This window comes from Aquarana catesbeiana, linkage group LG01 (assembly GCF_042186555.1).
Source record: "Aquarana catesbeiana isolate 2022-GZ linkage group LG01, ASM4218655v1, whole genome shotgun sequence".
Lineage (NCBI taxonomy): Eukaryota > Metazoa > Chordata > Amphibia > Anura > Ranidae > Aquarana > Aquarana catesbeiana.
Window position 1 is genome coordinate 485,166,017 of NC_133324.1, and position 12,418 is coordinate 485,178,434.

General features: G+C 40.5%; 1 protein-coding gene across 2 annotated transcripts in view; it reads right to left on the reverse strand.

The window, feature by feature from the left end:
• Nucleotides 1-3,016: 3,016 nt before the first annotated feature.
• Nucleotides 3,017-12,418, reverse strand: part of GNE (glucosamine (UDP-N-acetyl)-2-epimerase/N-acetylmannosamine kinase) — a 92,121-nt gene continuing 82,719 nt past the window's right edge. For both annotated transcript variants that reach the window (XM_073591857.1, XM_073591851.1), the window contains exons 11-12: nucleotides 9,261-9,377; nucleotides 3,017-6,051 (exon numbers count right to left, since the gene is read on the reverse strand). In XM_073591857.1, coding sequence (XP_073447958.1) covers nucleotides 5,816-6,051; nucleotides 9,261-9,377 — 353 coding nt within the window. In that variant the 3' untranslated portion in view covers nucleotides 3,017-5,815. The remainder of the gene's footprint in view (nucleotides 6,052-9,260; nucleotides 9,378-12,418) is intronic.

A 12,418-nucleotide genomic window follows, 5' to 3' on the forward strand; every position in this document is an offset into this window, starting at 1 on the left:
GCTCAGTGCTGGCCAGTTCAGTATTTTCCAGCGCTTGTCTTAAACCATTTCTGGGGGCTTTGGATCATTGTTCTGCTGTAAAACCCATGACCTTTGACGGAAACCCAACTTTCTGACACTGGGCCCTACATTGCACCCCAGAATTCTTTGGAAGTCTTAAGATTTCATGCCATGCACACAGTCAAGACATTCAGTGCCTGAAGCATCAAATTAACCCAAAAACACTTTTTTTTTTCTTTAAAAGGCCTCATTTCTTTTTCTGAAAACCGTAGAATAATGGGCTTTACCAAAAAGCTGTAATTTTCATCTGTCTACAGCACATTCTCCCATAAGGATTGATTTTGGCTTCCTCAGGTAGGTTTGAGCAAACTCTGATAAATTTTTCTCTTTCCTCCACATTCAGGGAGATTAGCTACAGTGCCATTGGCTGTAAACTTTTTGACAATGTTGTGCACAGTGAACACAGGAACATTAAGATCTCTGGAGATGAACTTGTGACCTTGAGATTGTCCATGCTTCTCCACATTTTTTTTTCAATACTCAGACAATTCTTTGCTGCTCTTTCTCTTCTGCGTGGTGTGTGTGGCACACAGACACAACAGAAAGGTCAGAGTCAATTTTTCACCATTTTAACTGGCTGCCAGTGTGATGTCTATAATTGTCAGCACCTGTTAATTGATATAGGCGAGTTTAATTACAAATTACAAGAGCATCACAAACTTGGAATGCAATTATTTCTTACAATTTTGAGAAGGTGCTAATCCTTTTGTCCAGTCCATTTTTGGAGTTTGCGTTGAATGTGTCAGATTTGGCTTTTTGTTTCTCCACTTTTTTGTGTCATACTTATACAAACAAAAGACATAAACATGAGAATGCCTAAACATTTGTAATAGCAACAATTTTCTTGGCGAAGTAGTGCATTATCTGACAGAAATGCTGGGGTGCCAATACTTTTGGCCATGACTGTATAAGGTAAGGTAACGGCTTACCTTATATTTTATACACAACACCCCTCCTAAAGGGCTCTGTCAACAGATCATGTCGTTTGACTGTCATCTGCAGCCACCCTTATGTTCTAGCAATCCCTCATTGAAACACATTTTACTAATGTCATTTGAATATTAGCTTCACTAAATTTATAGTTTTTAGGATACAAGAATAAGTAAACATATGACAGATTTCTTTCAGTTTTATTTACGTAACCTCAGAAGTATAAACCATTCTCACAGGTTTATGAGCAATTTTTTCTGCAAATAACCAACATTTGTAACCTGACATGAAAATATGCAAAATTAAAGTTGTTCCAGTATGCAAATGGAATGTAGACAATCTTCACGAAACCTGACCATGTAGAAGCATGGGTGTTATTGCTGACTTTGTATGTTCAAGGGCTATCATTTTAACTTTCACTACTTTGTGAACCAATGAACTGGATGCAAATGCATATCGAGTGTTCATTTGGGTCAGTGACTCAGTAAGTAGTTAAGCAATTATAAGCATCAGAGCCCTGCGGCATGCCAATTCACAAACAAGGCAGTTTCCTTGTTTTTGTTTACTCAGATTCCCTTTTAAGGCCCCAAATCTAAACCTTTAGCTTTGGATAGAGAAATGTCAGGGAATCTGTCAAAAGAAAACACTAATGAAATATATATGCTGAAAAGGCATAACAAATATAGTAGCTTACAGATAAAAATATGCAGGTGCCTGCAAACAGTTGTGGGAGCTACCATGGCTCGGGAGATGCTAGAAACAATACAAACTTTCAAAACGTTTTAACTATAACTTTTCTGGATACGTTTTATAAGACCAATTGTAATTTTTCAGCAAATTAAATCAAAGGTTTCAAAATAGTGTGTGTTAAGTGCTTACTGTCATCTTCTGGAACATGCAAAGTAAAAAAGAATTGCTCCTAGACCACTGTAAAGAGACCGGAGTAGGTCTCTCTACCGCAATCTGACAAAGTCACAGCTATAGCACTGCAATCAGCAAGGAGCATGAGATTTTTTAATTTAACCGGTTCCCGAACGGCTCACATCTTTTTACAGGGGCAGAATGGCTCTCCTGCGCGAAACCCCATATGGGGTGTAATAGCCGCTAGAGGCCACGCACTGCTGCACAGCAGGAGACCCGATGATCGCATGCATGAGGATTTGTGCGTGTAAACACACAAAAACCTGTGCTGTCAGGGCAGAGGAGACATGTTGTTTTTACAAGTAGGAACAGCGATATGTCTCCTCACCTAGTCAGTTCTATCCTCATACAGTTAGAACACACATTTAACCCCTTAATCGCCCCTAGTGTTTACCCCTTCCCTGCCAGTGACATTTATACAGTAATCAGTGCATATTTATAGCACTGATTGCTGTATAAATGTCAATGGTCCCAAAAATGTGTCAAAAGTGTCCGATTTGTCCGTCGCAATATCGCTAAAAATCGAAGATCACCGTCATTACTAGTAAAAAAAATAAATAAAATTGCCATAAATCTTTCCCATAGTTTGTAGATACTATAACATTTGCGCCAACCAATCAATATAGGCTTATTGCAATTTTTTTTACCACAAATAAGTAGAAGAATACATATCGACCTAAACTGATAAAGAATTTTTTTTTCAATTTGGGGATATATATTATAGCAAAAAGTAAAAAAATGTTTTTTTTTTCAAAATTGTTGCTCTTTTTGTTTATAGCGCAAAAAATAAGCACCGCAGAGGTGATCAAAAAAAAGATGCAAATTTTGTTTGGGTACAGCGTCGCATGACCGCGAAATTGTCAGTTAAAGCGACGCAGTGCCAAATTGTAAAAGTGCTCTGGTCAGGAAGGGGGTAAAATCTTCCGGGGCTGAAGTGGTTAAAATACTTACTCTGACTCAGCGGGGGGGGGGGGGGGGGGGGTATTGTCAGACTACTACAGAGAGAGCACTGCTCTTACAAAAATGCAATGGTCTTTTTACAACATGCTGTGGAAGATAGTTTTCTGCTAGGGGTTGATTACAAAATGAAAAACAGCAGAACACCACGATTTGATCTATATAATTTTTCTGAAAAACTAAAATTAGGCTAGAACTCCAGCTATGGGTGCACTTCCTAAAAACAAAATAATATACACTTAAATTAAATTATGCTCATTAACTATTACACATGATGTAAAAATGTATTACATTTTACTGCTTTCTATGTGTACCATACATTTTTTATATGTTTACAGAGGAGGTATTAAACATATTTTAGTTGAAGATTTTCAAGTGTGAACGATCATGATTCAAGTGTATGACATGTATGGGACCGAGCGCACACAAGTTCCCCTTGGTCTTAGTGAGATGCAACCAACTGGGATCTTGGGACAAGCAGCTATTCATTTTCCGGGGTTCTTTTGTGTGTACCACACAAAAATTCACATCAACTGCATTTGCTAACATCGTCAGTACTAATCAAAAATCTTTTAACATCAGGATTATCATTTGTAAAATGTGATTTTAAACATTATAAAACCATTCTATTGTGTCATTATGTCTTTTACAATAAAAAGTGCTAAATAATTTACATCTACATTGTGTATATACACACACACCACCACCAAGGTCTAACCTAATTATTGCACAATCTTGCTCAACAGCTTTCTTATATTTATCATTAAACATACAAAATATAAATACATTTATATTTATACATTAAATATAACTGTTAGATAATGCAAAAGTCCAGCTACATAGGATAATTTAAACAGTAGGTAAAAGCCAGTGGTGATTCCTTAATTTATTGGTTATGGGCTCTATTACTAGGGTATTGCTCTTATTGCTGGATCCTACTGCATTTTATTTCAATTAAAGTCCAAGTGCCACCTCCTTTTGATCTGTAATGGCCACGTTTGAATGCTCGAAAACTCAAGCAAGAATTTATTATCATTGTTGTTAAGCAATACTTCTTTTTCAACTTTATGTATAAATCGAAAAAAACATTTTTTTAGCTTTTCTTAAGAGTAGGGAAGGGTTAAAACCCCTGCCAGGTGAATTGTTGCTGTCTTCATCTTTGCTTAAATGTCCTTTCCCTTTCCGATGCAGAGATGTAACTGGAAGGTAAAAGGAAATCTCCCAATGTGAATAACTCCCCTCTTACATTTGTGTTCTCTTTGGGAGGTGCAGTAAAAACACACGGTTGAGCTACGTTTTTACTCCCCCCTCCAACTGCTCTCCTTTAAGCTGCAAAGGCAGTGGCCAGGGGTGTATACATGTTGCATATGGTGGACACTACTGCCCATTAAACACAACCAAGTCAAGTCAAGTCAATGGGATAATGCTGCAACTGCCCATGGTAGTGTGGCATTCAGGAGGTTAAAGCAGGCAGTGAGAAGGTGACATATCACCTCCTCACTGCCTGTCAAACTCCTCTGAAAAGCCATGTGCACAGTATTTGCCACATGTGTGAATGAGCCTTTAAAGTGGTTGTAAATGCTTACATATACCCAGTGAAGTGACTAACCTCCAGTGATACACAGATGAGACAAATCATCCTATAGAAGTTATACCTGTTTATGTGCAGCCACCTGTCCTGTACAGCCTTCTACAACACACAAATGGAAAACAAAATTCTCAGCAGCCAAAAGCAGGGGTCAGAGATCTGACCTCAAACACACTGCAGATTTAGGCTGGCCATACACGGAGCAAATTTCGCTCAATTCCCCCATCAACAGAGACAGTATTGATGCAGGAATCCCTCCTGCCGGGCCATTGTCTTCTCCCAGCGGGTGTCCATTAACGATTTGAATCTTGGCTGGTTTCTGTTGAACCGGCTGAGATTCAAATCGTGTATGGCCAGCCTTAGAGCACAGAACAGATTGGAAGAATGTGATACACCCCTGCTTCATAGGCTTAGAGAAACAGAGCTGAGTCTATGAGTCATTTGCTGTGTGTTGGGGGGCAGAAGTGTACACTTAATTTATTAGGAGGGAGTCATGCAGGGACAGGAGAGAGGAACCCAACTCAGTGCTTTGGATTCAGGTTAGTTATGTGCTTTGTTCGCTTTTCATGTCTGAGGTTTACAACCACTTTAAAATTATTGTACCCAGAACAGGTTACCCATTAGATGACTTCCCCTCAACTCCTTTTTTGATTTCTCCTCACTTTGTTTCTTAGCAACAATAATCACCATTACAAATAGGTGAATGGGAACACAGACAGCAATACAATTTTGACTGAGGGTCTAACTCTTCCCCACTATCCAAAACGTAAAAAAGAAAAACACATAAAACAACTGGGGAAACAACCAGGATCTATATTATCCAGGTTTCACCCGCTAGCAAAATTGCTTAAAGTAAAACCAAAAAGAACAAGGATTTCCAGGAGAAAATGTCTATGTCTTAACTCCCAGGTGCAAAACTAATAGCCGAGTTGCTAGCAAGTGTCGTACTCCTGCAGGTGGCACTAAAAATCAGTAGGTGATCTAAAGAGGAAGCTGTATACTCCAATGAACAAAACACAAAAAAGTTTTGCCTAGAAATACACTAAAGGACACCACTGTTTTACCTCTTTACAAGAACAAAAACATCTCATTCCTCTGTTTCTCAAAACATGTATACATTATCCATATCCAAGTGATTTGGTCTCTTCTGATAACACATTTTAAGTTTGCAAAGGGTTCAAGTCCTGTACAACAGGTCAAAAAATAAATATAAAATAGTTTAAAAAATAAAAGGTAAAATTATAAAAGAAAAAAGTCCAAACTCTATGACCTCCTTCATTCCGAGTAAAAATAGAAGCTTCCCTACAAAGGTTTAAAATGGTCAGGGAAAGTGTTACAATCACATTGTGATTTGAGATATTAGTATGTCCTTCGTGTGGTATAATCCAGCACCATACTTGCTGCCCCCAGAAGGGCAGGGTCTGATAAATTAGACACAACCACATCTACGTTTTGGACTGATGCCAGGCCTCTCTGGCGTATCACTTCTTTCACCACATTGATGTACTGGTTGGCCAGAACCCCGGAAAGTATGATTAGTGAAGGGTTTATGGTATGCAGGATGTTCACAATTCCAATGCCAAGAGCTGTACCAGCTGCATTAAAGTGAAAGAAAAAAAAAACAAATTGTCAGGAGGAAACCATAAATTCTAGATATTTGCCATCTAGTAGTCTAGTCACAGGTAAAATATAATGGAAAAACTGAATTTAAAAATAAATAAAAACAGAACACACAGTTTAAAAATCACTATTTTAACACTGAAATGGCTATTGTTCAGTCATCATTGTGATTAGAATACTAATCTACTGCAGAGCATATAAGAAGACCATTCTACTATTTCCTCGCTCACCTTCCTGCTAACTGAACAGATAATGGTGCCAGTTCATTGTCTAGTAAAAAATTAAAAAGATAAGATCACTTTGCTCATTCAGGAAAGAACAACCTCCCACCTGCTGATACTCACATTTGCCACACTGCTCCTTCACTGGAGTCTTAAGTTGCTGCAAACCTTATGGTGAAACTTACATGGGGTTGATGACTTTACCCCCTTTACGTTTGTGCACAGCAACTGGCTGCTAAGGCTTAACATTGCATCCTAGGAGGAGGTCACATGCTCCTCCATGCTCGAAAGCACGGGGTATTTGCTAACAGCTCTGTCAGAATCAATGCAGTGGGGAAGCATTTTGAAGGCGTTCTTTCAAAACAACTTGGCATTATGACCCGAATTAGCAAAGTGACAGTCTCTTTAACCACTTTAATACAGGGCACTTCCTACCCAGTCCAATTTTCAGCTGTCGCAATTTGAATGACAATTACGCGGTCATGCAACGCTGTACCAAAACAAAACTTTTATAATTTTTTCCCACAAATAGAGCTTTTGGTGGTATTTGATCACTGGGGTTTTTATTTTTTGCGCTCCAAATAAAAAAAGACCGAAAATTTTGAAAAAAGTAAGTTTTAGCGTCAGTTACAAAACTTTGTAAATAAGTTTTCTCCTTCACTGGTGAGGCAGTACTTATTGGCACTAATATACGCTGATAGGCAGCACCGACAGGCAATCACTGATAGGCACAGAGTGCCATCCTAATGGGCACTGGTTGGCACCGATTGGCATCCCTGGTGGACTCACCTGGTGGTCTCCAGTGGGCATCCTCGATGGGTCTGCACCGATGATCAATGCGCTGATTATCAACGCAGACCCGCTTGTCAGGAGAGCAGCTGATCGGCTTTCCTCTACTCGCATCTATCGGTGCTTCTTTACACTGATTGAACACAGATGATCACATGGTAAAGAGCCTATGTCAGGCTCTTTGTTAAGATCGGAGATGTGGTGTGTCAGACTGACACACCACTGATCGCCACGTGCCACACGATCGCGGCTTATCCTGCTGGACGTCATATGATAGGAGGTGGAGATCTACCTGAACAACAAGGTCAAAGATCTCCTGGCACAGTATCCTGTTAGGGCCAGTTCTCAGCAGAACGTAGTTCAGGAAAGGCGTGTTCAGTGCGCATTTTCTGCACTGCAAAGCACACTGCCTTTGCGATCTGTTGTGGGTGTCAATACATTGTTAATGGCACCCCCAAACACAGATTGCAAACACAGTGCGTTTGCCTACACTAGGTCACATGGTACTGCAGTATCATGTGATTTGATGCAGTGTGTTTTTGAAAAGTATTGCATGCATTACTTTTTGTGCGGTCAGGCGTGATATGCATTCCATTTAAATGAATGGGCTGCAAAATTGCACCACACTTAATCACACAGGAACACGGTGCCCTACCCCCTTTAGTCACAGAGGCAGCAGCCAAGGATATACACATGCCACATCAGGAGTTATACTATTTGTCGTCGATTGCGACCCATTCAAATTAATGTGTCCACTCTGCAAATGTCCCACTACCACGTTCTTTGCACGTGGCTGCAGCATGCTAGTGCAGGGTCCAAGGGGTTAAAGCAGATGTTGAGGAGGTGATCCAATGCCTCTTCATCACCTGCTTTAACCCCTTGATCACTGTACTGCACAAGGTTGCAGGGTGCTTGTAGAGCAGCCCTAATCACCTGGTCTCACTCACAAGCTGAACCGAGCAGTGTGCCCCCCGAGAGGAGAGAGTGACACTGCTGACCACACATCCATCAGCACAATTGTGTACCGTCTTCCTGCAGCATACAGCAATAGGAAAACATTAGTCTTTGTGCTGATCCAAACACCCTTCCACTAGCTGGTGTCCAACCCATAGAGAACAGTTCATAAGTGGTAAGGTGATTCACAGAAACCCTTGGGTAGCTGCAGCTCTCCAGATTTCAACCAGGTGGCAGGAACAATACAATATGTAAAAAACAAGAGAGGGTGCAATTGCCTAGTGTGAAATCTTTATAAAACGAGAAGCATAAAATAACTCATGATTCCCTTAAATGCAGGCACGTCAACCATATCCTCTCAATCTCACTCCAGGACTCCAAACCAAATCAGATGAACAGGTAATCGCACTGTATAATAGGGTATGTGGCTTGTGACAGCCTCCAGATCAGCAGGTTAAGCTTCATCCCGCAGCCACTGACAAGCAGAGTGTGTGGGACCTACTTCACATGTGCCCGTCCCCACAATAGATCAGACCCGCTCTCTAACAACCGAGAGACAGTTGGCCTCGGTGGGAGGATAGGAAGTATGCACAGGTTGCTGTGACAATGGGGCACTCAATTTGCAGCCCGTTGTGCTCATTCCTCACATGTGAGATCTGCTCCCAGAGCACCTCTCCTTCCTTGCGTTGTTTGGTCCTAGGCCAGATACAGAGAGGCAGCGTGCAGCTGTCTGCTCACTCCAGAGGTGCAGGTCCCGCTCTTCACTATTCTGAAAATAGCGGATCGTCAAGCCCTGCATGCAATCTACCAGTCACCTGGCTGCGATCGACCAGTAGATCACAATTAACGGGTTTCCAACCCCGGATTTAGAGAATGCTTTGCATTCCGATCGGGCGACCTCCTGTGTTAAAGTAAGGAACAGGGCTGCTGCTTGGCATGGGACTCGGAAGCCTGTGGGGATTACTGTAGTAGTAGCAGCTACTACAGCGATTTCCAGGCTCCATGGGGATCGGCAAGGTATGGCATATGCATAGTTACATTGTTTCAAGCTGGATTCGTTTTGGTTACAATTCAGCAAAAATGTGTGCTGGCCAGTAGCTTGGTGATCTAGCCACATTTTTACCCAGATTCAAATTTTTTAACACAACTCTTGCGTATTACACACAGGAAAGCTAATTAAATATTAACACCGAAAATAAGAAAGAGTAAAATATTAGTACCCGTTTTGAGAATATCGCTGGCTTTATTGTTGCCAAGCTTCGCTGCTTGGATAAGATGAATGGCTGTAACAGATTCATCATTCTTCAAGAACATGCCTTCTACTACAAGAGAATCCTCTGTGTAGAAAACAAAAATGTATTTATTTTGAGTGCAATGATATGTAGTGAAGCATAGCAAAATACAGTACAAACTAGTATTGAATTAAAACAAATTAGGATGTTGCTGATATAATTAGACCTAACAGAACTGATTAAGGTTGGTCAGCCTTTCCTAACCAGGATTCTATGGAACCCTATGGTTCCTCCAGAGGTTGCTAAAGCTTCTCTCAAAAACACACTTTTGAGTTTGTTTTTTCCCAGCCTTTAAACAGTCCTCTACAAATATGCCTGTAAATGCCCAGATGTGCATGGACACAAAGGCTTACAGTGTTGCTTCTACAGGATGAAAGAAAAAACACCAAATACATGAATAAGAAGCATTTTTTATGCCTAGTGTGCAAAAGGCTAAAATGGTACATTTTCTCAGTCCAAACATTTGATATATTTTCTTTTGTGAATAAAAGGTTTATGGGATTTGCAAATCTTTTCATTCTGTATTTATGTAGATTTTACAGTGTCCCAATTTTGTTGGAAAAGAGCTTGTAGTTGGTTTTTAACATCAGGGCTAAACTGCATTGGGAGATTTAGGCTGTAATCATACTGTTCTGTTGCGCTGCAGCAAGCAAGGTAACCCACATGCATAGATGTGAATAAGGCCACATTTTTTCCCTTTCTTTTAACACTAAACTGCAGTGCAGAGGTGTGAACCAGTCGCATAATAAAAATGTGATTTCTACGTGACATGCATTTTCATGAACCAAAATTGATAGGTTTTCAGCATGAAAATGGACAAATATGAATAGGCACTTGCTTACAGGGCACTTTCACCCTCTTCCTAACCGGTCCAATTTTCAGCTTTCAGCCCTGTCGCATTTTGAATGACAACTGTGTAGTCATGCAACACTGTACCCATATGAAATTTTTATAATTCTTTTCACACAAATAGAGGTTTTTTTTGGCGGTACTTAATCACCACTAGGTTTTTTATTTTTTGCTAAACAAAAAAAAAAAAAAAACCTTTTTTTTATAGTTTGTTATAAAATTTTGCAAACAGGTAATTTTTCTCCTTCACTGATGGGTGCTGATCGGCTGCACTGATGAAGTAGTACTGATCAGGGGGGCACTGATGAGGCTTCACTGATAAGTGACACTGATGATAAGGCACTGATTGGCAGTATTGATGGGCACCAATTAGAAGGACTGGTGGGCACTGAGGAGATAGATGTTCCTGTAACAGAAGCTGGTTAACTGCTTTCTTTTTTCAGTGTGAGGAATAAAAAGGCTTCTGTTTACTTCCATGATAAGCTGTCTTGGCTGACAGCTTATCATGTAGTAAAGGCCCGCTGTGATTGGCACTTTACCTTGATCTGTGATCAGCTGAGTCCCGAGAACTCAGCAATCACATGGCAACGTGGGCAGTGTGAGCACATCCATGGACGCCCTCCCGTCATTTTAAGCCTGCGTCAAGTGGTTTATGTTGTGCTGGAAAGCAGTTTCTTTATTTGTTGGCCATCAACCCATTTGCAAAACATTTCAAACAAACACTAAAAATTACACGTGTTCAAACTATATGGAAAAAAATTGTTCTGCTTGCTAGTGGCTCCATTTCATCACAAGATGAACTTGCTATACAGCATCGAATAGGATGCAATATTTGATATATAGTATACAGTGAACTGTTTAATGGCAGAAAGCAAAACACTAGCACCACCGACATCTATCAAATACTGCAGATTTACATTAACATGAGGGAGCTTTCAGGCTATATACCGTGTTCTTACAACCATTGGATTTATGTAAACCAAAACATCCATCCCCCCAGCATCACAACTTTAAAGTGGATGTAAACCCAATGTCCTCCTTTCTAAACTACTGCCATAGGGGTTATCTATAAGGATATACATGTCTCCTGCATGTATATTTACCTGTCAAATGTCTCCCCTCTGTCTGTTATTAGACCCGAAAAACTGCAGATTCTGTGTGTGGGTCTGTTGTCTGGAGCTCGGTGGGTGGAGTTGTGATGTCAGTAGACTCCCCGCCCACCTCTACACTCCCCTTGTCAATATGCATTTTCTCCTGTTTATTTCTAATACTGAACTTCTGCTATGATCTCTAACATCCAGTGAAAAGACAGGAAAGTAACCACATGACTTCAGCATGCCAAATCATGCTGAGGTGTGGAACAGCCGCAGAGCTGCTGAAGAAATGAGTGGGGGGGGGGGGAATTAAAAAATAATGCATGTCTTAGGCTAGTGCACAAGATGTAAATCATCTGTCACTCACAGCAAGGGGGAGGATTTGACCACATTTTTCTCAGTTTGTCAAAATTTTTCTCACTGAACAATAAAAGAGGATTGCTCAGAGATGGATTAACTCTGTGTGGCAAGACTGGGCTCAAATGATAGGAAATCTTATACTCTACAGTATGATAAAAAAAAAAAAAAATTTGGGGGTTTATATCCACTTTAATGTCAGTTCATATATACAAACTGCCATAAAAGAAAAAAGAATAATAAACATAAAAACCTTACAATTCCAATTTGAAGTGAAACTTTACTACATTTTTGTATTGTGGTCAGGGGAAAAAAAAAAAAAAAGGATCCAAAATGTTAAAATGCCAGGTGAATTTTATTTATTTTTAGCTAGCAGGTAGTTTTTGCACCTTATGTACACACAATTCAAGAACCCGTCCCTCATCTGATGAGTTAATCAAACGTTTCCATCAGAGAAAGCAGTGTCCAAAAGCAGGCTGATACTGTAGCCTCATTGCATAGATCTCTGGGAATCTTTGTGCCACGTCCTAACCTTTAGACAGAGAAGGCTCTTCAGTGCCCCTCTTTTGATTAAGGCTACTTTCACACTGGGGCGGTGGGGGGTGCCAGAAGTAAAGCGCCGCTAGTTTTAGCAGCGCTTTACTGCTGTTATAGCAGTGCTTTTCGGTCGCTAGCAGGGCACTTTTAACCCCCGCTAGCGGCCAAGGAAAGGGTTGAAGTGCCCAAAAAGCGACGCTGCCGAAGCACTTTGCAGACGCTTCTGCAGCGCTGCCTATTGATTTCAAT